General features: G+C 48.0%; 1 protein-coding gene across 1 annotated transcript in view; it reads left to right on the top strand.

Moving 5' to 3' along the window:
* Positions 1-24,788, top strand: part of Sfxn5 (sideroflexin 5) — a 120,163-nt gene that overhangs the window by 37,280 nt on the left and 58,095 nt on the right. The window contains exons 4-6 of the mRNA XM_021190359.1: positions 6,819-6,845; positions 7,330-7,384; positions 9,568-9,593. Of these exons, the coding sequence (XP_021046018.1) occupies positions 6,819-6,845; positions 7,330-7,384; positions 9,568-9,593 (108 nt within the window). The remainder of the gene's footprint in view (positions 1-6,818; positions 6,846-7,329; positions 7,385-9,567; positions 9,594-24,788) is intronic.

Here is a 24,788-nt window from a genome sequence, read left to right as displayed (position 1 = left end):
CTCTTCTCTCTTCTCTCTTCTCTCTCTCTCTCTCTCCCTCTCTCTCTCTCTCTCTCTCTCTCTCTCCCTCCCTCCCTCCCTCCCTTCCTTCCTTCCTCCCTTCCTCTTCCCCCCCCCCTTTCTTTCCTCTTCCTCCTTCTTTGTGGTTTTAAGACAGGGTCTTTCTGCGTAGTCATGGTTGTCCAAGAATGTGTTAGGTAGACCAAGCTAACCCTGAACTCATAAAACTCATCCTTCTTCTGTGACTGGAGTGTTGCGATTAAGGGTGTGTGCCACAGACCTAGCCTAGAAGGGTTTTTTTACTTGAGGTTGGCTGATAAGAAGCCTGATAATGAGGAGGGGTGGGGTGGGGGTGATAGGCAAGGGAGAGAAAGGAGTAGGCAAGTTTTCAGTGGGACTGGGGCAGGCAAAGATGCTGAAGACGTTCTACTGAAAATCCAGAGAGAAAGCAACTCAGGGCAAATGTGCTAGAGTTTAGCATGCTAAAGTGACCTCAGTACCTTGGCCCAGCGCCCATGCAGAGCCCCCGAGGGAGTGATGAGACAGGAAGCCCAGGCAATCAAGCAGGTCCTGTCTGTCTTGAAGTATTTGCCCTGCAGCCCTGGGCAGAGAGCCAGGCTGTAGTCTCACTCCCCAGTGGTGACATTTCTGTCTGGCCTTGGTCTGCAGGATGGACCTGAACCTGAAGGAGTCCACACAGCTTCCAGTGCCTTTGTACCCAGTGAAGGAGGTCCACTCTCCGACTCTGGCTTGCTACCTGCCTAAGCTCCTTTGTGCCCCACCACCACTGAGCTGGGGCTCTTGGGACCTCCCAGAGTTTGAGGATAGAGGCCACATTATTCTCTTTGCTCTCTCAGATAACTGAGAGTTTGCTGTCCTGCTTTTCAGCTTTGTTTGCTGTCCCCAAAGCCCCTACAGGCCTCCTGGGAGTGGGGGAAGGGCCTGGAGCTTGGCGTTTAGCTGTTTCCTGTGCTGCTGAGTTCTGGCTGGCAGTGGCAGAGCCTGGTGGGTCCATCTGGTGGCTAGGTGGCATAGTACTCTAGGTGTGAGCCTGTCACTCTGGTCCCCTGGAGCAGCGTCTCCCTCTGCCGAGCCTGAGGAATTGGACTATATGTGGTGGCTGTCACAGTGCCTCCTTCCTTGGGCCACAGTCATCAATGTCACATATGCCTGGCCTTCACAGACGGGGAATAGAGAGGACAGATATGGCATATCGACTTTACCACAGTGTGAAATTAAGGCGCTCCCCAGGTCCTAACTCAGGGCTGGCCCTGCTCACACATCATGTCTGGGGCATCTGAGGAGGCCCACAGACTCTTTGATCTCGAGTGCACAGTAGTCTTGGCCTCTGCACCATGCTCTGTCTGCTCTATGGTTCTTTGGCAGGTGTGTGGATCAGAATCCGGAAGCTGATCCTGATCACTGCAGCTGTTGCTGATGTCACGAGCCACCTGGATATCTTGTATGTGCCCTTAGTTATCTAAGCCATCTGAGGTGGTGTGTCCTGTGGCCCTGCTTGCTCTCCTGTTCATGGACAGCTGATAGCTTCTCCACAGATGGTTGCCTTCTTAAATGGCTGCCACACCAATGAGTAGCATGTGGCCTGCAGGAGCTCTATAGTCTAGCATCTCTCTCAGCTTGGTCAGTCAGTCTCCCTTGGCAGCTATAGTTTGCTTTGATACCCTTGGAAAACACCTTCCAGAATCTTCCAAGTTTCTGCTTTCCCAGATATGTGACTTTCTTTCTACCTTCTAAGTCTCATGATCTTCTCTCCTTTCTGGAAGGGATGTTTTAGTTTGGAGGAAGCTGCTGGACTTCAAGTCTCATGTGTTCCAGGCTGGCTTCAAAATCAATATGAAGCTAAGGATGACCTTGAACTCCTGACCCTCCTGCCTCCACCTCCAGAATGCTGGGATTATAGGCATGGCTTATGTGATGCTGACGTGGAATCCAGGATTTCAGACATGCTAAAACAGCGTTCTACCAACTGAACTACCTAATTGCTTTGCATTGAGGTATCGTTAGTACTTAATACAAAGTGCTTAATAAACATTTGCTCACTAAGTGAATTCTTTTATAATAAGCTTGAAAACAAATATCCCTATCTTCATATTACAATAGAGATATTGGAGGCTCAGAAAGACTAAGTAAATAATCCCCTGTCTCCTAGTGAACTAATGGGGGATTTTGAAGTCAAACCTGGGCTCCTCTGTGGGACCTGACCTCTACCTAGAGAGAAGTTTCTTGCAAAAAGAAGCCACAGCTGCTGACACAATACTGCAAGAAGCAGGCAGGACATCTCTCTTCTTCCCTGTGTCTATAGAATTGGGGGCTCCCTGCACCCCACATAGGCTTGTATAGGTACATGGTACCTGGAGTTACCATGGCAACACAATTAATGGTGCGCTATAATGCAATGGGCTCAACTGATCAATTAGGAAGTGTTTTGTTTGTTGAATGGAGGCGTCCTTCCCGTGCAGAAGGGTCCCCTTCAGGCTCTGTTTAATTACCTTCTGGAGGTTGTTTTAAATAGGCTCTGTCTTTGCTGCCTTAGGAGGTTTGAAGAAGCAGCTTGCTAGGAGACAGAGGGGAAGTAAGTGAGCCAGACTGGGGGTGGGGCTGTTGTTCTCCCTCTGGGTGCTGGGGTGTGTCCTGCCTCCTAGCAGCATTGGGGACCCCAGCCTACCCCTCCCTTAGTCTCCGTGGAGGCCGGTTCAGCTGAGACAACGGCCACCCCTTAAATCAGTGAAATCTGTGTGTTCTAACAGCCACCCAGATGGCTTCCCCACACTGCCCTTTGTCCCTGTTCTCCCAGTGAGCCAAACAGAGTCTCAGCTCTCAGATCCATGACTCAAGCCAGTCATTCCCACCAGGTCAGGGCTGTACAGTTCCTGGTTCAGCCAGAGGTGCCCTGGAGGCTGGGCTGAGGACAAAGGTCAGCTCTCAGCCTGGGGCCGCAGCTCAGAGTGGAGGTGCCTCTGTGTGCCTCTGTGAAGATGCCAGGGATCCTTGCCTGCACTCTCCATGTGGCGGCCAGCCACTGTGGCTCACCTGGCCTTCCATGAGTGCTTGTAGGTCCCAGGGTGGCTCTCTGTGACCTGTTGGCACAAGTGGCTTGTAGAACTTGAGCTTTTTCACTGTGGGCCGTACTTGCTGCCTTTTCTGAACCCAACAGTTAACTCATTGGTCCAGCAGGTCACAGGGCAACGCTCAGCCAGACACGGGAACCTGAGTGCCTCTAACCTGTCCTTTTTTGAGTTGGTCCTGGTGTGGTAGACTTGGCAGGAAGGGAGCACGGGCTCCACCTCTTTCCTCTTCTGACTAATTATTGTTAGTTGAGACAGGATTTCTTGTAGCCCAGGATAGCCTCAAATTCACTGTGTAGCTGGGAGTGGCTTGAACTGATTATCTTTTCTCCTCTAGCTCCTGAGCTTAGGATGATGTAGGCGTGTGCCGCCATGCTCTTCTCTGGTTAATTTTTTTAAGGCGGTTTCTCTCCCTGCAGCCCAGGCTGGACCGGAACTTGCTATACACGGCTTAGGTTGTCCTGGGATTCATGCTTCTCCTGCCTCAGCCTCCTGAGGCTGGGGTTACAGGTGTGCGTTAACATAGAAGGACGAAAAGTACAAGTCAAAGGCATGTGGGGATTTAACCAGGACGAGGAAAGATGGTGGCTGCCCCAGGGCCAAGGGCCTGCCCCTGCCCCTGTGTAACAACGGTCACTTGGCTTTCAGTAGAGATAAAGTACCCGCTGAGAAGGGGAGAAATGTTTGTTTGGCTGGCTCTGCCCTCCCTTGGTGGTGTCCTGTTAGCACCAGCAAGGCTGTGGTGCAGCCCCATCTGGTCCTGACACACAGGAAGAAACAGAAGGTACAAAGGTAGGGAGCACTGGCCTGGGAAAGGTGCAAGTCACTTGTCGCCTGCCACGGGAGCTCAGTCACACAGACCCTCGCACTCAGCCACCCACCAGCAGCCGCCCTCTAGCTATGGGGATCTCGCTGGGACATTTCATCCTCCACACACCCAGGGGCTAATGGAGGACTTGGCTGTTGTGCATCTATCTCATTACAAACCAAACCACAAAAACAAAAACTTTTTTTTTTCTTTTTGAGACAGGTTCTCACTATTCACTATGATGCCCTGGCTGTCCTAGAACTCACTATGAACAGGCTGGCCACAAACACACAGAGATCCACCTGCCTCTACCTCCTGAGTGTTGGGATTAAGGGTGTGTGCCACTAAGCCCAGCTCATCAAAAGTTTTAAGTACACAGTGTGGTTGCCTTTATTATATTAATCAACTAGTAGATTAAACTCTAGCGGTGGTTCTCAACTTGTGGATGGGAACCCCTTTGGGGATCAGATGACCCTTTTACAGGGGGCACATATCAGATATTTACACTACAATTCATAACAGTAGCAAAGTTATGAAGTAGCAATGAAATGATTTTATGGTTGGGGTTCACCTCAACCTGAGGAACTGTATTAAAGGGCTGTAGCTTTAGGAAGGCTGAGAACCACTGATCTCCAGTGTATGTCCAGGGTCTTGAGCAAAAGTGGTGTTGCCCTTTACAGCCTTACACACACACACACACACACACACACACACACACACACACACAATTATTTTTGAAATGGCAATATGTGAACAAGAAACAGAATTCTAGAAGCATAAAAATAGCAAAGTTTTGGGAGAAGGCTCATTCCTTGAAGTGTTTGCCATAAGCAATCTGAGTTTGATCCCTGGCACCCTTGTGCAAGCCAGGCATAGAGGGTGGCAGGCATCTTGATTCCCTATGTTGGGGATGGAGAGATAAGATGGTCCTTCCATCTCACTGGCCAGCCAGTCTAGCTGAGAATGACTCAGGTATGTCATTAAGGTATGAAGTGTTTGAACACACTGAGATTGACCTCTGGCCTCCTGTGTGTAGAAGCATTGTTTGGGGATGTAGCTCAGTTGGAATGTAGCTTCTATGCAGGAAGCACGGCTTAAAAAAATGTGATTGGCATTCAGGAGGTGGAACCAGGAAAGTCAGGATTTCAAGGCCATCCTCTGTGGAGGGTTTGAGAGCATCCTGGGATACTTAAGACTCTGTCTTGAAAAGCAAAACAAGCCGGGCGTGGTGGTGCACACCTTTAATCCCAGCACTCAGGAGGCAGAGGCAGGCAGATTTCTGAGTTCGAGGCCAGCCTGGTCTACAAAGTGAGTTCCAGGATAGCCAGGGCTACATAGAGAAACCCTGTCTCGAAAAACCAAAAAAAAAAAAAAAAAAAAGCAAAACAAAGCATGGGGTAGGTATAGTGACTGGCAGGTTTTTTTTTTTTTTAAATGGAAGGTTGAAAGAAAAAGAAAAAGGAAGGAAGAAATGGGAACAGGGAGAAGGGCAGGCAGGTAGGTAGCCAGCTTCCAGGAAGTGGTAGAGCTGGTCTGTCCCCTCCCCTTTTTCTTGCAGCACCCCGTGTGTCTCTCTCTGAAGATACTGCAAGGATTTCAAAGTTCTCTTTAGTTCCTGAGTTGTCCTGCTCCCTCTGAGTTCTTTCAGTCTCTGTGTGTATCCAGGCTCACTGAGAAAGGATCTTTTCCATTTAGGTATTTCAAATATCAGTTTGTTTAGTGTTTTAAAATCCTTTCTCGAGCCGAGCATGGTGGCGCACGCCTTTAATCCCAGCACTCGGGAGGCAGAGGCAGGCGGATTTCTGAGTTCCAGGACAGCCAGGGCTGTACAGAGAAACCCTGNCTCGAAAAACCAAAAAAAAAAAAAAAAAAAAAAATCCTTTCTCAAGTATCCCAGGCTGGTCTCAGACTCCTGATCCCCCTGAGTTGCTGGGATCACAGGCCACTGCTTTCCCCAGTGTTGATGGTCATTTGTCATGTGTTCTTTATTCAAAAAGCGTGTGTTGGGCTGGAGAGATGGCTCATCGGTTACGAGCACTGACTGCTCTTCTAGCAGTCCTGAGTTCAATTCCCAGCAACCACATGGTGGCTCACAACCATCTGTAATGGGATCTGATGCCCTCTTCTGGTGTGTGTCTGAAGACAGCGACAGTGTACTCATATATAAATAAAAATAAGTAAATCTTCAAAAATAAAGCATGTGTTATCAAAGTGCCCGCCTGTGGCTCCAGCCCTTGGGAAGTAGGGACAGGAAGAGGAGGAGTTTGAGGCCATGCTATAGTACAGACGATACTGTCTCAAGATTCTCATGGTTACACGGCACCCACCGGGTGCAATGATTACACAATGAAGATGTGTCGGTTAAAAAATTGAATTTAGCAAAAAGAAGGGAAATAAAAAAGTAGGCTAGCCTTTCAGCCTTATTGGTGGGATGCTTGTCTAACATGCTTGCAACCCTGGTTCCATCCCAGGATCCCGAGAGCTGAGCACGGTGGAATACATTAAACCACGTAAGCTGGAGGCGAGGCTCCAGGAGGGTTGAGAGGCCAGGGTCATTGCCAGCTACATATTGCGTTTGGGGCCAGCCTGGGCTACATGATATCCTGTCTCAAGAATAAGTTAATTGGGGGTTGGAGAGGTGGTTCAGTGTTTAGAGCACTGGCTACCCTCCCAGAGGACTTGATTCATTTCCCAGCGGCCACATGGGGCAGCTCACATCTGCCTATTAACTCCAGCTCTGGGGAATCTGACATCATCTTCTGACCTCCACAGGCACGCACATGTGTGGCATTTACTCTCACACATAACATGCTTCTATATTAATAAGTAAAAATATATCTTAAAAAAAACTAAAAAGAAAGCATGGCTCATAGAGCTTAAACTACAAGAGCTTTTTAATTCTTTTCTCCCTCTCTTTCTTTCAGCTCTGGAGTGCACAGAAAATCAAACAGGTAATTTAGTTCTGGGTTCTTTTCTTCTTCTCAGTGCTTCCCTGGATGATTCCTCTCCCTGTCCCAGGGGTCTGGCAGAAGCCCTTGTTCCATGGCTACTGGGTGTCCACCCTCTCCCCACCCCTTCCTTCCACCCAGCACCCCAGGACCTGAACATGCAAAAGCTGGGGTTCTGGCCTGACTGGCCTCACCCCAGGAACTCTGGAAATTCCAAGAAAGGACTGTGTTCTGTCCACAAGGTCTGGTTCTGTGCCTGTTACGTGGCAAGCCAGGGTAAGAAGATTTCAGAGTGGGCACAGTCTTGGCTCCCATGGGGTTGTAGGCTGTGAGGAGGAGGAGGAGGAGGCCAACCATGGCCAAGCGTTCAGAGGCAACACAGAGCCCCCGGAGGGAGGGTCTTCTTTTGTTACGGCAGCTGTCCTTGCCCTTATCCCACATCCTTAATACTTCTGCTTGTCCTCTCTACTCTCCTTCCTACGGCCAGGCTATCCTACACCCGGACACCAACGAAAAGATCTTCATGCCTTTCAGAATGTCAGGTGAGCTCCCAAGACCCTCCCACAGCCCAGCTAGAGGTGTTGCTGGCTGTGACAGAGCTAGGGGTGGCCATGTTTCAGACATGATATGAGTTTTCCTGGGAAGACATGAGAAAAACGTGCTCACCCCAGAAAGGGTGCTGATGGCATCCTAAAGAAACTGTCCCCTCAAAGCTCCCGGTGAACCGTCGGGCTTATTAAGGTTACTTGAAGGAGCATACCAACATAGGTGGCAACTCATGACAGCTGCATCCCTGGCATTCCCTGCCAGCCTTGCCGGCAGTGCCACCTGAAGAGTCCCAGTGAGTGCCTCCTGCTTCTGTAGCCTTGGAGAGGGCCTTGGGTATGCTGTAACTTTCTGAGCATCCTGAGCCTTGATTCAAATACCTCCATACTATGAACCCCACTTCTTCGAGAAGTGAATATTTCAATTTGGAGGCAGTAGTCTCAGCCAGCATCAGAGAAGGACATGACTGCTCACACATACAGACAGCCACACTCTTGCCCACAGTGTTTACCTTAGCTCAACGCCGTTAGATCAGGCATACACACACATCTCTCCTTTTTACCTGTGGTTGAGGTAGAGCTGTGGTCTCTGCATTGGGTCTCGACCTCCACCAGGTCACAAAACCCTCCCTAATAGCAGCCTCATGCCACTGGCTCAGGGGTAGCCCTGGCTTCTATAAGTCCTCTATGACCCCTTGCAACACACTCTTTCTCCCTGTCCTAGGCCATAGCATCTAGACTGACTCACTGTCCTCTGTCCTTGTTGTTAACCAGCCTTCCTTTCTGGTCAGACATATGCAGTGCGTGCTCACAACCCTTGTGTGTATAGATAAGGCAGGGCTCCTGTTCTGTGAAGCCCATGTGCACAGGGGTCGAGAGAGTCTCCACCCAGGAAGTCCCTCTCTTGAAGCTCCTAGAGGGCTACTTTGTGTGTTTCACTCTTGGGGCGCAGAGTAATTTGTTCAGGCTGAGATGGGGGCCCTTTCCTTGTCTCTGAGAGGATATGGATGTTACCCCATGTCACTGCAGAGGGATATACTTACACCAGTGCGCTGCCATCTCTCTCTAGCCGTTTTTACCCACTATGGTTCAGAATGAACTGTTTGCTGCCTTGCTGGGAGAGGAGACCTCAGTCAGCTGAGAATGCCCTGCCTCAGAAAGCCCGATCTGTAGACTCAGCCAAGACATGGCTGGGTGGTGCCATTCTGTGAACTGGGCACTGGGTGGTGCCGTTCTGTGGACTGGGCACTGGCTGCGAGGAGCCCTGGCTTTGCCTTGTGAGCTTAGGTAGCAAAGGCTTTGAACACATAGGACCTAAAGTTGGAGCTGTTCACATCCCTGTCCTGGCACAGCAGGTTCACACCCCAGCTTGCCTTCTTTTATACTTCTGGACCTTTCTGAAGCAGGCCTCCCTTTCAGCCCTCCCCCACCCCATTCCAACCCCCCAAACTTGGCTCTGTCCCCAGAGGGAGGCGCAGGAGAGCTGTGGCGCCAGCTCACAGAGCAGCGTTTGCTTAGGATGTGACCCTGGGTTCTCCATACAACTCAGATAAGGATGGCTCCTAGTGCCTGCCCATCAGCTGACTGTCCAGCTTAAGTCAGAGGCTAAGGGATAGGAGGCTGCCCACTGATAACACACAGGCCAGAATCTGGCTGAACCTCACCCAGTGCTCTCCGAGGCTGGCTAGCCAGAACACTAGAGCTTTTAAATTCTCTGTCATCTAGCGCACATCCATCTCAGGCGGACAGGGAATTCCTGTCCCAGGAATGCCTGTGAGGTGGAAGGTTGTTTTGTTGTTGTTGTTTTTTGTTTAAAGGCTAAGAAAGGAAGACACTCAGGGTTCCTTGGGAGATAAAACCATAAAGATGGTGGGGTGTGACTGTTGTGCCTTAGATGAAATGGTTCAGAGGACCCCTGGTGACCAACTGCGGGCCAGCCTCTGGATTCTGGAGGGAACTGGAGTTGTCTAGTAGTTGGGGAACAGAGAGGGTGGGGGAAACAGGGACAGTGAGTTGTCTGCTTTGGGGAGAGCTGAGTCAGTGGAGGGCTGTGGTATCTCTCTGTGATTGTGTTGGGCTTCTTCACCAGGGCCATGGGCAGAACAAGCCCCAGGAGCTTCTGGGTATTTCATGGACCCACAAGGTTCATGGGACCTGACATTTTCTCTCCCCACCCACAGGTTACATTCCTTTCGGGACGCCAATTGTAAGTCTTACCTGCAAAGGGTTTTCTTTTCCAAAATGAAACTTCAAATGTCTAACAGCATCATTGTTCATAAACACAGGATATAGTTTCTGTCCTGGGGCACTGCTGGGAGAAAGGCTGTGCGAATCCTTGCTGACAAGGAGCTCTGCACTCAAGGAGTCTGACTTCCCCCCAGGGCAGGGAAGTTCCTTAGACCCTCATACTGGAGACTTGGAGCTTTCCAAAGAAACCAGAGAAGTGGGAAGACAAGGGCACCTTGTGGAAATTGAAGTTGCAAATGAATTCAGACTGAGTTTCTGTGTTCTTTTTGTTTGGTTTTGGAGTCGGGCTTAGCCCTGCTCATGATTTCTTTCCTGTGTTAAGTATTCTGTGTTATGAATATGGATTGAGTCTGAAAAGCAGGGTTGAATGAGGAAATAGTAGCACAGTAGTAATACTTGCTGATGTCATTTATATCATGTTTTAAAATGTGCAAAGTGATAGTATATATAGTGTCCGGGTGTGTGCTCTGTGTATCTGTTCGAGCAGCCCTGAGGTTGAGCGACAAGCAGGACTCGCTCACTGCACCTTACCCTTCGCTTCGGGTGGAGAAGGGGTGGGACCACCTTTCCTGCTGGTTCTTTCACGGAAGGCAACATTCCCACAATCCTTTGAGGAAGTGAAAAGCACAAACAACAGAGTGCGTGTGGAGTTACACTCCCGACTTCTGCTTGTGCTTGAAAGACTTCATCTTATGCATTTGCACTTTTAACTTTGAAAGTTGTTTGTCTCTCCTCATATTTCCTTCTTCCAATTCAACCTTCTCACTATGCTCCTGATGAAACTTACGCCCTGGGCACGCAGTGTCTTTCCTGTTGAGCCGCATTGTGTCCGAAGTCCTTGGGGCTTTTGTTCTGTTTTGGTTTGATTTTTTTTTTTTTTTTTTTTTTGAGACACTTTCTCTGTGTGGTCCCGATGCTCCTGCCCCAGCCTCCCAAGTGCAGAGACTACAGGTGTATACCATTACACTTGGCTTAAAATAAAGGATCTGTGTATCTATTCTTGTTTTTTGAGATAAGGTCTTATGTAGCCCAGGCTAACCTTGATATGTAGTTGAGGTCAGCTTTGAACCTGTGATTTTCCTGCCTCTACTTCCTGAGTCCTGGGATTACAAATGTGCACCACTGTATTTGTCTTATGTGACCCTGTAGATGGAATTCAGGGCCCCTGCAGGCCAGCACTCAACCACCCAGGCTATATTCCCACACTCTCTGAGCTTGGCTTTTGATTTTCTTTTTTTCTGGATTGTTAATTTATACTTGTTGCTGTTCTTCCGTGGTTTATACTAGAGCGACTGTTTTTGCTGGTTCTTAGCTGGTCCTTTGGAAGGGAACCCTCCTAATTCTGGTGTTGACCACATACACACAATTTTATAGCACAGATAATGTTGCGTTCTCTGTATAAGCATCATCAATATCAGGATTCAAATATTAAATATGAGCCCCCACCCTGTGAAGGGGGTTAGCATACCGTTTGTTTGCCCTGGTCTATGTTTTGTTTTCAGCTATTATTACAGGTGCTCAGCAGCAGAGACTCCCAGGAAAGTGAGGTTTTTAAGATTGTATTCCCCTAACCATTGCATCACAAAGGACACTGACTAAGGTTGGGGACACAAAAGTGGAAAAGACAAACTGTGCCCTTGAGGACTTTTGTCAGATGGGATGGACTAAGGAGCCAGGATTCTGGACTGTGAGCAGAGAGAGACCAAGAATTCCATGCACATTTTGGGACATTGTCTTTTTATTGAGATGGTTTGGCTACATAGCCCAGGCTAGCCTCAAATTCCCAGTCTTCTTGTGTCAGCCTCCCAAAGGCTGAGATTATGGCCCTGTGTCACCCAGGCTGGCTCTTCCTCTAACCTTTACCTCTATACCGGCCAATTTTTTTGGAGTTGATTTGAACTCTTATTTGTCTCAAATGCCCTGACTGTTTGGTTTTGTGTTTGGCTAATGCTCTTTTGAGTAGCATTTGGATCATCCACGGCCTGCATCTTTGCTTTGCAGGCAAAGTCTTTTTCCCCTTTCAGGCATAAACAATGTATTTGGCTAAAATGTGTTTTCTTTTGTAAGTAAATTTTTTCCATTTCTTTGGGAATCATTTGATATGTTTTTTTTTTCTTATCTTTGGAGTTCAAAAATATCTCTAGGATTAAAGGGAAAAAGATGTATATTTTATACAAGAAATATATGAATATGTTCTTTGGGATTCAAAAATACTACCAAGAGTTTTTTTTTTTTTTTAAGAATATTTTAATGCTGGGCATGGTAGCGCATGCCTGTAATCCCAGCATTATGGAGATGGGGGTGGGAAGATCAGAAGTTTAGGGCCAGATTCAGCTACCTAGAGTTCAAAGCCCTAAGATACATGAGCCTTTGACTAAGAATTATTAAAATTTAAAAATAAAATATTTATTTAATTAATATATGAATGTCTTCTTAGCTTTGAATTCAATCAACACAAACAGAAGCGCAGGTCCTTAGGGCACACTCCAGGTCAACACAGTGAGACCACATCTCAAAAAGAAAATGAAATAGAAAGAAAAAGGAAAGAAAAGAAAAGAAAAGAAAAGAAAAGAAAAGAAAAGAAAAGAAAGAAAGGCAGGAAGGAAGGAAGGAAGGAAGGAAGGAAGGAAGGAAGGAAGGAAGGAAGGAAGAAAGGTTTCAGTTGGTAGAGTGCCCATCATAGTAGCCCAGGTGGGCCAGGTAGCTGAAGATGACCTTGAACTTCTGATCTTCGTGCCTTTAACTCCAGAGCTCTGAAACAGAGGCATGCATTGCCACAGCCGGTTCATGTGTTTCTGGGGCTGCAATCAAGGTTTTGTGTATGCGAGCCCAATACTCTACTAACTGAACTACATTTCTGGCCTGGTATTCTTTAAGCAAGTATTTTTATTACTGGGTTTTTTTTTTGGGGGGGGGTAATGTGTGTTCACAGCATGGTACACAGATGGAGTAATTTCTCTCCTTCTATGAGTTAGGTTCCAAAGTTCGAACTCAGGCCCTGGGTCTTGGCAGCAAGCTTCTTTACCACTGAGCCATGCTTCTAAGACCCCAACCTGCATCTTTTACTTTTTGTTTTGATTGCTCATTATTTCCTTCTAATGAAAGTATTTAAGCTGTGTTTGTCTTTAGAAGATACCACTATTGTGTATTGTCTTGTATAGAGATACATAATGTAACCCTATGCTATTGTTTTCCAAATAAGTTGGAAATTATAATTTTGAATCCTCCTTAGTTGATATTTAAAAAAAGGTTTCTTTTTAATTGTGTGTGTGTGTGCACACGCACCTATGTGTCTGGGTGGCCACAGAGGCCTGAGGTGTTAGACTTTCAGACTTCCCTGTAGCTGGGGTCACAGGTGATTGTTAGCCACCTAGTAAGATGCTGGTGTGTGCTCTTAACCACGGAACCACATCTCCAGCACCAGGATTTATTTTATTTTTAATTATGTTCTTTTGTTTGCTTTTTTTTTTTTTTTTTTTTTTTTTTTTTTTTTTTTTTTTTTTTTTGTTTTGTTTTTTTGTGTTTTTTTTTGGCTTTTTTTCGAGACAGGGTTTCTCTGTATAGCCCTGGTTGTCCTGGAATTCACTTTGTAGACCAGGTTGGCCTCAAACTCAGAAATCCGCCTGTCTCTGCCTCCCAAGTGCTGGGATTAAAGGCGTGTGCCACCACCGCCCGACTTAATTATGTTCTTATGTATGGGTTTGCATATGTGTGGTCAGGTATGTGCAGATGCCAGAAGAAGACATGGGATCCCCTGGAGCAGGAGTTACAGGAATCTGTGAGCTACCTGGTGTGGATGCTGGGAACCAAACTTAGGTTCCTGCTGAGCAGCTGCTGCTCTTAACTGCTGAGCCCTCTTCAGCCCTTTACTCTGATTAAGTGACTCTTTTTAAAAACACTGTTAATTTGTTGTTATTATTGTAGCTTAATCTTATTTTCAGAGAGTATGACCTCTGTAATTATGTCATTTAAAACGTATTGTGCCTGGGCTTTTGTTGTTGTGGTGGTGGCATAACTTATCAGTTATGTGTGGGATCATCTGCATACTGTACAAAATTCAGACTAATCATGGCTTAGACAACATCATTATTTCTCTTGAATGTCAAAGAAGCTTGGATGCAGTCAGAGCTGCCCAAGGCCATCAGGAACCTGGCGTTCTGCTGTCACCATTCATTGTCAGTGATTGTTTCTATTGCCCATGTCACCTCGAAGCTCACTTGAGAGCTGCTGGAACGATCATATCATATGCACATTTCAGAGAGGAGTAAGAGGGAAGAGTGAAATATCTCCCAATGGAGTCATCTGTTTCTGAGGAGTCTTCTTGGGAGTCCCATATAACGGTGGCATTTCATGGGGAGTTAAGCTGTTATATAGTCGACTCTCAATCATACAGAGATTTTTATGAATGAGAAAGAAGGGTAGAACAGTTAGTAGGGAGGCATATCAGGGTCTACCAGAGTCATTTTTATGTTTGTGCATGTGCCTCAGTGTGTGTGCATATGAGTGTGTATGTGTGTATCAGAAGACAACCTCAAGTGTTGTTCTCCAGTGTAATCCCTCTCATTTTGACACAGGGCCCTCACTGACCGGGCACTCACCAAGCAGGCTAGGCTGGCCAGTGAGCTCCAAGAATCCTGTTTCCAATCCCCCTGTGCTGAGACAGGCATGTGTCTTTTTTTAAAAGTGGGTTCTGGTGGGCTTGAACCCAGGTCCTCATGCTTATAAGGCAAGAACCTCACTAACTGAGCCATCTCTTCAGCTCTGACATAATTTTATAAACATTTACATTGATAGATCATTTGGCAATATTATCAAACCAGAGACCTGGACATCTGAGCTGGTCACTCACAGGTGGATACGGGCTCAGGACCCACTGAGTGACTAGATGGAGTTTTACAAAGTCAGTGACTGCTCTCCTCCGGAACAAATCAAAAAAACAAAGATCCCAATTTATAAGCTAATAAGTCAACCTTGCTCTGTTTTGTTGTGGTGGTTTTGTTGTGGTGGTTTTGTATGTTTTGAGACAGGGTTTAACCGCAGAGTACTACTGAGGTGCTCCGCTCACACCCCAGACAAACCCAGTGTTGCAGGAAACTGCCGCCATGTCGGTGTCCAGGCTTTGGATGCTGATCTCCATTGCTGTGAGCTAGGCACTGTGAAAGCAGATGTGTTGAGTGACCTCAGAGCCCGTGACCAAGGGTCTCCGAGTTAGCACACAGTGTGGAGACGGCACACTTCAGAGCAGCAGCGTGGACTCCCCACAGAGGCAGAACAGGCAGCCTGTTGAGACATGATGTCCCAGTAGGTGGCTGACCTGCTTCTGAGTCCCAGAGAGCCATTTCCCAAGATTCAGAGCAGCGGGTCAGAGGTGAGTCTCCAGTTGAGCCTGAGGATATGGCAAAACCAAGGCCATCCCTGTGCTTGGACGTGGCAAGCAACGTGGCAGTTTACAGGTCCCACCAGATTAAAACCTTACCTTGTGTGGAAGGAGCATGACTGTTCTCCAGCACTCACAGCCTGGCTCCCCTCAGCCACAGCAGCTCCTCTAAGGTCCTGCTGTTGCCTGACACCCCTGAACATTCCTTCATTACTGGTCCTAAAGGGGCTGGAAGGTTCCAGTCCACACCTTCATGAAGCCCCTGGTCAGAGTGAGTAAGAAATATACTCGAGTAGAAGCCACTGAAAACGCTTACCGAAATAGAAACGAGGGTGCCAGCGAATGTGCTAGGAACTGGGCCCCTGAGTGATGAAGGGAAGGGGCGAGGAAGGCTGGCAGGTGCCTCGGCTGAGAAGTTTGTAGATTGTCACATCCAAGCAGCCTCCTGCCTTCATGAGCATCCCTGCCTGACCCCATGCCCTCCTGCTTACCCTGAACGTAACCTCACTCCTACCCCAGGGCTCGGAGGGACGGGCTGGTTCTCTCACAGGCACGGGTGCCAGTTTAGTCAGCAGATTTCACAGATCCACTGGCACCCGTGTCGGGGCTTATTTTAAGCTTAACATTTAAAGATGGGAACTTTCCCCCACTTTCGTGTGTGGCAAAAAAGATCCCAATTTATACAGAAGCGCGGCTGCTAAGCCAGGGTGTCCAGGCCACTTCTGCGGCTGCTGTGTCCCAGACTCTATCCTTTGAGTGTTCTCTAAGAAGCCCCCACCATGGGGGTGCTTCCCCCAGTCAATACCTCTTTCCTCAGCTGTCCACTGTAGTGTGGCACACTGTCCTTCCCATGAGCCCATAGTAGAAGGGGCAGGACTTCCTACCCTGGGGGTCTGTTCAACTCTTCCTCTTGTGCCCTGCAAGCCTCATGTGCTAGGAGCTCAGTGCCTCATGGCCTGTGTTACCTGGGTTCATTTGTATCTCCCTTCTCAGCTCTGCACTTCCATCCAGTCTGGACATTTCAAATCTCAGAAGGATGAAGGACGTAGACCATGAGCCCCTAGTCAGTGGGTCTGATGCCCTGTTTGTTTGCTTGTTTGTTTGTTTGAAAAATCTCAGCTGTAACTAAGCCTGGTCTGAGCTCACTAAGTAACTGAGGATCCGCAAACTTCTGATTCTCCTGCTCCATCTCCCAAGTGCTTGGATTATAGGTGTGCACCAACACGCAGGGTTCATGCAGTGCTGCACATGGAACCCAGAGCTTTGTGCGTCTCAAACAAGCACTATACCAATTAAGCTACCTTCCTGGCCACAGAGTCTAACTCTCTTGTGACAGTATAGGTTTTGGGTTACACAATCTCAGCTTTCTTTTATTGCTCTGTATGTCCCCAGGAGTATAGAAACCCCAGGACTCAGAAGGTACTCTTGAGGTCACTGAATCTCTACTGTAATGGAGAGGTGAAGGGTTTACGTTCTATCAGGGTTTGTCCATGTCCCAGGGCTTTACGGACATGCTGAGTCCGTCTTAACACAAGCTGCTTTCTCCTGTCTCCTCGTTCCAGCTCCTCATTGCCCACCTCTAGTCTCATAAATGACAATCATTTGGGCCTTATCCGTACCATGAGAGAGGTGTCAGTCCAGTCAAAGCCAGACGCCACTAACCAGGGTTAGTCTTGACAAAAGCTACTCCCGGAGATGCCTGCAGGCTGTGACACCTGTGGGGAATCAAACGACCCTTCACAGGGGTGCACTGGAAAACACAGATATTTATACTACGATTCATAACAGTAGCAAAATTATAGCAGTTAGGAAGTAGCAGTGAAAATAATTTTATGGTTGGGGGTCACTGCAACCCGAGGAACTGTATGGAAGGGGGCAGCATTAAGAAGGCTGAGAACCACTGCTCTGTACAGTAGTGACACCTGACACACCACAGTGTTGCTTTTCAGATCATTGGCCATATGCCCCAGCTATGGCAGGTCTGTGAGAGGCAGCTGTTGAGGATGTTGGGGTGGCGTGGGGGTAGTAAGAAGGGATGGTATCAAAAGTCAGGTTCTCCCCTGTGAGGGTTGTTAATGCCCTGTGGCTGCTGAGGGCGGTTCTGAGGAGCCAGACTGTAGGCGTGGAGCCAGCTGAGGAGGATGGAGAGGGTGATGGGAACCTGCAAAGGAACTGAACCTCAACCCGATTGGAGAGCCCAGTAATGGGGTGGGCGCTGAGCTAAGTGGCGGTGGAGTGAAGGATAGTTATTCCTATCATTTCTCCTCAATTGGCATAATTTGGTGGTACCCTGTGGTGAAGTTCAAAAATGTTTCACACCCCCCCCCAATAATTAGATCTTTTGTGTGTGTGTGTGTGTGTGTGTGTGTGAGTGTATGTGTGGTACATGTGTGTGCTGGTATGTACACATGTGTTTGGAGGCCAGAGGTCGACATCGGCTGTCTTCCTTGTTTTCCACCTTACTCTGAGACAGCGTCTCTCCCTGAACCTGGAGCTCACCAGTTGGCCCCCATACTCCTCCTGTCTCCTCCTTAACAATGGGATGACACACACACGCTGATGCATCCGACATTTATTTAGTGCTGGGGGTTGGTGGTCCTACTCAGGTCCTCATGCTTGTCCAGTGAGCCAGTCACTAACAGAGCCATCTCCCCAGTGCCCCCCTTAGATTTGTTTATTCCTATTTCATGTGTGTTTTACCTGCATGCATGTGCAGGCACTGCCTATAGAAGTCCAAAGCTGTCGTCAGATTCCTTTTAACTGGTTACAGGCAGTTGTGAGCCACCATGTAAGTTCTGGGAACTGAAGGCAGGTCTTCTGAAAGAACGAGTGTGTTTAGCCACTGAGACATCTCTCCAGCCCCCTACACACACACAACACACACACACATGTATGCATATGTATATATATGTATATATATATAATGTATGTATGTATGTGTTGTGAGCACTATACTATACAAAGTCCTCATCTGAGAGTGATGTGGGAAAGAGCAAGGCTTAGGGCTGCTCAGGTCGCTTTGAGGCCAGTTCTTGGTGCCTTGCTTGGCCTGTGTTCTCGTCCACCCCCGACTTCAGCAGCTCAGGTAACACTCTCAGCCAGAAGCCTGGGATGTCCAAGGTGTTGTTTTCCCAGGTTAGGGCTTGTCTGGGCTCACTGGCTAACAGCCAGCACTGACTGCTTGTCCAGGGAACCTGAGTTCAGTTCCCATCACCCTCACCGGTCAGCTCACAACTGCCTTGAACTCAGTGTCCAGGGGATCCAAAGCCTGTATATCTGGCCTCTGTGGGCCCCTGCACTTATGTGCACATACCCACACACATATACATAAATACAAATGCAAATAAGTCTTAAAAAAATAACTTGTCAGCCTGCCGGTGGTGGTGCATGCCTTATAGTCCCAGCACTTGGGAGGCAGGAGGCAGGTGGATCTCTCTAAGTTTGAGGCCAGGTTGGTCTACAGAGTGAGTTCCAAGATAGCTAGGGCTACACAGAGAAACCCTGTCTTGAAAAAGCAAAGCAAAGCAAAGCAAACCAAACAAAACCAACCAACCAAGCAAACAAACAAACAAAAAAAAAACCCAGAAAAATGTGTCTGTTTACAGCAGTTAGGACACTGAAGGAGAGATGACAAAGGTGTGAGTTTTCCTTTGAACCGTCTTCCAGGTGGGAGCTACTGCATGGAATATATTCTCTACTCTATCCTTAGAGCAGCACATAGTCCCTCTTTAGCCCCAGAGCCCAGGTGGATGGGGTGCTGAGCAGGGTTGCTTGGGAGCCAACGGCATGAGTGAAGATAGAGATGCAGGGGGTACTCACCACAGTACCAGCATCAACATAGCTCTGCACAAGATGTCCCTAGAGTTCTTCGTGAAGGCTGCAGCAGTGCATGGCCCAGATACCATCACTCCTTCATATTCCTAGGGAATCTTAGTTAGCTGGGGTCAACCTCTGAAGGAACTTCTGATCCTCGATGTGGATCTATGGTCTGCTGAGTCTGGCTGACCCCTGCTCCTCCCAGTCCCCAGACGCTTGTACGTGCATACACATGAACACATACGTAAACACATGCATATTCACACAAAGATTTATATTTGTAAGGGGCAGGCTATGAGGATCAAAGAAAGGGTGTGTGTGTGTGTGTGTGTGTGTGTGTGTGTGTGTGTGTGTGTGTGCAGGCAAGACTGAGAGAAACCAGACTGGAGGAGGGACGACACCACTACCTGACATCCAGGGACGTGTGCCAGACACTGAGCCAGATTCTGTCTGTGCCACTCTGGGAGATGTGGCCCCTAAGAGATGCCAGGGTGGTTCTTTATTTAACAGGTGAAGGCAGGGGGAAGAACTCAAAGAACTCAACCTGGCCCCAGAGTCTGATGATCACTAGGTCCACAGCAGGACACACAAGGGGAGGTACAGAGAGACGTGCAGTGAGGACAGCCACCAGAGGGCTGGAGCTGCAGAGGGGACTCCAGCCACTGCATGAACTATAAATGCAAAGACAGGATGTGTGACTTGGCCAAGGTCCTGCGGCGCGGGAGGGTGGGGGCGGGAAGCAAGCCTGGCTGTTGGCTCCCATTTCCTCCACTTCCATTTCCCTGGTCCCCGTGCATTCTGGGCACCCTTCACTATGTGTGGCCATGCCTGCCATGCTTCCCTCTTAGAAGAGGTGTGATCCACTGGCATCAGCCGGGTGGACTGGCTCCCTCTCTCCATCTCTTCCTTCCCTTCCCCTGCCATGTTCTGGAAAGGGCAGCAGGAGGGAATGTGGGCAGGTTGCACTAGAGATATACATCTGAGAGCTGAAGGGAACATTTATTTTTAATGTAGACTGAAAAAGAAAAGGAAGTTATAAAACGCCTGCTCCTGCTCCTGCTCCTGGGACTATACAGATGGTGCAGTGCTTTGCCTAATAGGGAACGAGGCTGGCACCATGTGCTCCTGGCCCTGCCTGGCCACAGGGACCCAGCGGACTCTTTGGTGTCCCTGGTCTCCCATCCTTACCCTCTCTAAATTGTCTTTTGTCAACGTCTGGGATATTCTTCTCAGTCGGGCCAGTGGCTCTGTTGTCCCGCTGCCTCATCTGCCTGGCTCCTGTCACACATACACAAACACATGCAGACATGCATACACACACACACACACACACACACACACACACACACACACACACATCTCCCTTAGCAGAAGTCGACTTCTGTTTGCCAATAGTCGGGCCTGGCTTTCCTAAAGTCTTGTTTGAATGTTAGGTTCTGTCAGCCTTGCTCACTCCCGAGAACCTCTTTGACCCGTCTAGCTTTTCCTGTCTCATCTGGTCTTTGTGTTTTGTGGTTAGGGGGTGTTTTGGTTAATTTTCTTTTTGCTGTGACAAAACTTCTATATAGACATAATTTAAATAAAGAAGAATTTGTTTCGGCTTGTAGTTTGAGGACACTATCCCTCGAGGTGAGAGGTCATAGCAGCTGGAAGGGAGGTGGCCACATTACACCCACTTCTCAGGGAACATACACAAATGCAGGCACTCAGCTAGCTCTCTACTTCTTCTTCAGTTCAGGACTCCAGCTCATAGGATGGGGCTGCCTGCATTCAGGGTGGGTTTTCCCACTTCAGTTAAATTTTTTTCGGAATCTATCATGGAAGCACCCTGAGGTGTGTGTCATCCTAAATTTCATCAGTCAAGTTGACAATGAAGATTTACCATCACAGACACCATTTTAAGTCTACCCCCTACCTCTGCTGTGCCAGAAGCATTAGAACACACTACATATTTTATGCCCCACCAACCAGCTAGAGTGGTAACTGAACCCCTTTGTCCTTTGTGCTCATTGAGACAAGCTGGAGGAGTACCCTAAAAACAGAACCAGAGTGCCAAGCTGGAGACTGAGAGACCCAACTCTTCAATTCACTATAAAGGTTTGGATAGATTCCCTGCACATCTCAAAGCCTCAGCCAAATAGGAAGGTCGTCTCTATTTTATAGGGTCCTCATTATTGAAGGGTTATGGTAAGTGACGCATGCTTATTAAGAAGATGAAAAGTACCGGGCGTGGTGGCACGCGCCTCTAATCCCAGCAGAGGCAGGCTGATTTCTGAGTTCGAAGTCAGCCTGGTCTACAAAGTGAGTTCCAGGACAGCCAGGGCTATACAGAGAACCCCTGTCTCGGGGGAAAAAAAAAAAAAAGATGAAAAGCATGGAGAAGTTTCAGTGGCTCAAGGCACTGCTGTGGACACCAGGTCTGTGTTTAGCAAGCAGCAGGGTTGTCCAACACAGTCAGACTCTCGCTAGTCGGAGTCATGTGTATTGGGAGTATGTCTGACATAGCCTCGGTGCAAGTTTATTTAGGGCTGTGGATTGTTCTAGATAAAATGATACCCAGAGAAGGTTAGCAAAGGGAAGATGGAGAGGCTGGGAATGGGCACAGAACATGGACAGTGTGGGTCTGTTCCCGAGGGAGCTGGTCAGAGCTTCTTTTTATTTTATTTACTTATTTATTTATTCTTGTTGTTGTTGTTGTTGTTTGCGTGTGCGTGTGCGCACATGTGTGCATGCACATGTATGACACCATGTATGTCTAGGTATGGAAGTCAGGTCGTCAGGCTTGGATGGCCAACACTTTACCCACTGAGCCATCTTACTGACCCTGGCCCAGGCCTCTTAATGGTCAGACACACAGGTAAATGACCCAGGGTCAGCAAGACAATGCAAATCAGTTGCTTGGACATGCACTCTCTGACTTAGAATCCAGGAAGTGTTTCTGAGGTAATTCATCAAAGGGACACCACAATTCAAAGTGCAGTGACTATCCTGGAGAGCAGGAGCCTGGTAATACACAGAGTCCCAGGTAATGGTGTCTGAGGACATTCTTGGTGGCTTAAGCACCATCCAGGAAGTTGGGATTTGGAGGTGGGGATATATTGCATAGTTTACAATATGATGCAAAAACCGCAGGCTGAGGGCAGGCTGTGTGACCTGAACACTTGTGAATGAATTACCCCGGTATGAATTACCCCAGTTTTTAAGAGGCAGTATTCTTGTGCTTGTGTGTGATGTACCCCCTCCCCCCAAGTCACTCTAGGTTCAGCTTCTCTTTGCTCTGGCCAGAGCTTCAAGAAGGAAAAGTGTCTGGGTCCCTTGGGAGCCTTCACTATATAGGCACCTCATGGAGGATGGGGTTGCCTCTCCAGACAATTGGAAGCTGAGAATAGACTTTTGAACTGAGCTGGGGAATGTGTAGATGGCTAAATCTGCAAATGACTGCCACACAAGCATGAGGGCCAGAGTTCGAATCCCCATGGTAAAGTCCAGTCACAGAGGTGTGTGCCCATAATCCTGGCATGGTGGAGTAGGAGTATGGAGACAGGAGGATTCCTAAAGCATGTTGGCCAGCCAGAGCTTCAGTCTCAGTGAGAGCCTGCCTTAAATCATAAAGGTGGTGGGGCTGGAGAGATGGTCCAGTGTTTAAGCACATTGGCTGTTCTTGCAGAGGACTCGGGTTAGGTTCTCACCACATGGTAACTCACAGCCATCTGTAACTCTGGTCCCAGAGATCCGACAACCTTTTCTGGTATCCCTAGACACTGAACATAAGTAATGCACAGGCATACCTATAGGCAAAACACCTGTGCATGTACATTAAGAATAAGTAATGAGGACTGGAGAGATGGCTCAGCAGTTAAGAGCACTGACTGCTCTTCCAGAGGTCCTGAGTTCAGTTCCCAGCAACCACATAGTGGCTCACAACCATCTGTAATGGGCATCTGATACTGTCTTCTGCTGTGTCTGAAGACTGTGACAGAGTACCCACATATATGAAATAAATATGAGCAGAGCAGGGCCAGAGTGAATGGGGCTAGAGAGAGCAGGGCAGGAAAAAAATTAAAATAAAAATGTAATGAATACAGATGGAAGGTGATTGAGGAATACACTCTACAATTTCCACATGCACACACACACACACACACACACACACACATGTATGCACAAATATATACCCCATACACACATGGACAACACCCACTGGGGTGGGGGTATGTGGAATTGAGCTAGGATCTTCAGGGTCAGTCCTTTTCCTTATAGGATAGAAAGGTCCAACTCCAGGAGGCATCCAAGAGCACAAGGCTAGAGCTGCCATTGAGACCCAAGGTCTCCTGACTGGATTTCAGTTCATTGTGGCCACTGCACAAAAGAATCCAGTAGAGATTTCACTCTGGAAGGAAAAAAATCCATTGCGTAGCTCCTCTTGGAGCTGAGGAATGGAGCTTTGCATTCTGTAATTTTATTCAAACTGATATGGGCCAATAAGTATAAATGTGCGTGTGTGTTTGCTGTTTTAAAACATTTTAATGTTTAAAACATGATTTACTAATGCTGCTAAGGATGTCTAGAGTTTGATTTATTGCATAGTATTGAATGTTTATACTTGTTCCTTGCAGAAATTCTTGCCAAAGAGCCATTTTATCTACAGGAATAATAAATAAGTCAATATGTGGATGGCTGTGCACATTTTCCCCATATGTAGCTGTGCTCGATAGATGTTGTTTTGCACACAAACACTCTAAAGGTAAACTTAAGAGACTCACACAAGCCCTTGATGCCCAGTGTCAAGACCAGCCAGGTACATGCCGGTAAGCCCGGGATGTGTGAAGTAGAGGCAGGAGGATTATGAATTCAAGATCATCCTCAGCTGCATAGGAAGGTCAGAACCATGCGCTGTTAGATTGTGTCTCAAAACAGAGCAGAAGGGCCAGGGCGACGAGTCAGTGGGTGAAGCCCATGCTGCGCTAGCCTGATGACCCGTGTTCGGCTCCTCCAGTCTGGATCCACAGAACCCATGTAAAAAGCTGGAGACTGCATGTGCATCTATAACCTAACCATCTCCATAGTGAGATGGGAAGTGGAGGCAGGAGAATAGCTCAGAGCTCGTGGGCTAGTTGGCCTGGAGTGTCCAATGCAGGGACAGAGACAAGAGAGACCTTACTCAAAAGAAGATGGAAAGTGAGAATTGACTCCTAAAAGTTATCCTCTGACCTCTAAATGCATGAACCTTGGTGTCATTCAGTCACCACACACACACACACACACACACACACACACACACACACACTTAGGGCTGAAGATGTATGTAGCTCAACGCTTGCTTGGCATACACAAAACCCTCAGCACCTGTCTTAGTTAGGGTTTTATTGCTGTGAAGAGACACCATGACGAAGGCAACTTTTATAAAGGACATTTAATTGGGGCTGGTTTCAGAGGTTCAGTCCATTATCATCATGGCAGGAAACATGGGAGTGTCCAGGCAGACATGGTGCTGGAGAAGGAGCCGACTGGGAGTTCTACTTCTTGATCCAAAGGCCGCCAGGATGAGGCTCTCTTCTGTACTGGGCAGAACTTGAGCCTAGGAGCCCTCAAAGCCTGCCTACACAGGGACACACTTTCTCCTACAAGGCCGCACCTATTCCACAAGACAAGACCTGACAGTGCCATTTCCCTTGGGCTGAGCATATTCAATCCACCACAGCACCCAAGCATGGTTGTTTCCTGAAATCCTAGCACTTGGGAGGTAGACACAGGAGAGGGAAGTTCAAGATTATCCTCAGCTACACAGCAAGTACAAGACCAAAGTAGGGCACATAAGACTGTTTTAAAAAGTGCATGCGTGCGTGTGTGTGTGTGTGTGTGTGTGTGTGTGTGTGTGTGTGTTTAGAGATGGCTTAATGCAGTGGTTCTCAACCTGTAGGTTGTGACCCGTTTGAGGTTGAATGACCCTTTCACAAGGGT

This window comes from Mus pahari, chromosome 2, assembly GCF_900095145.1.
Source record: "Mus pahari chromosome 2, PAHARI_EIJ_v1.1, whole genome shotgun sequence".
Taxonomy (NCBI): domain Eukaryota; kingdom Metazoa; phylum Chordata; class Mammalia; order Rodentia; family Muridae; genus Mus; species Mus pahari.
Note: the sequence above shows the minus strand (reverse complement) of the source record. Positions and strands in the feature narration are given on the sequence as shown.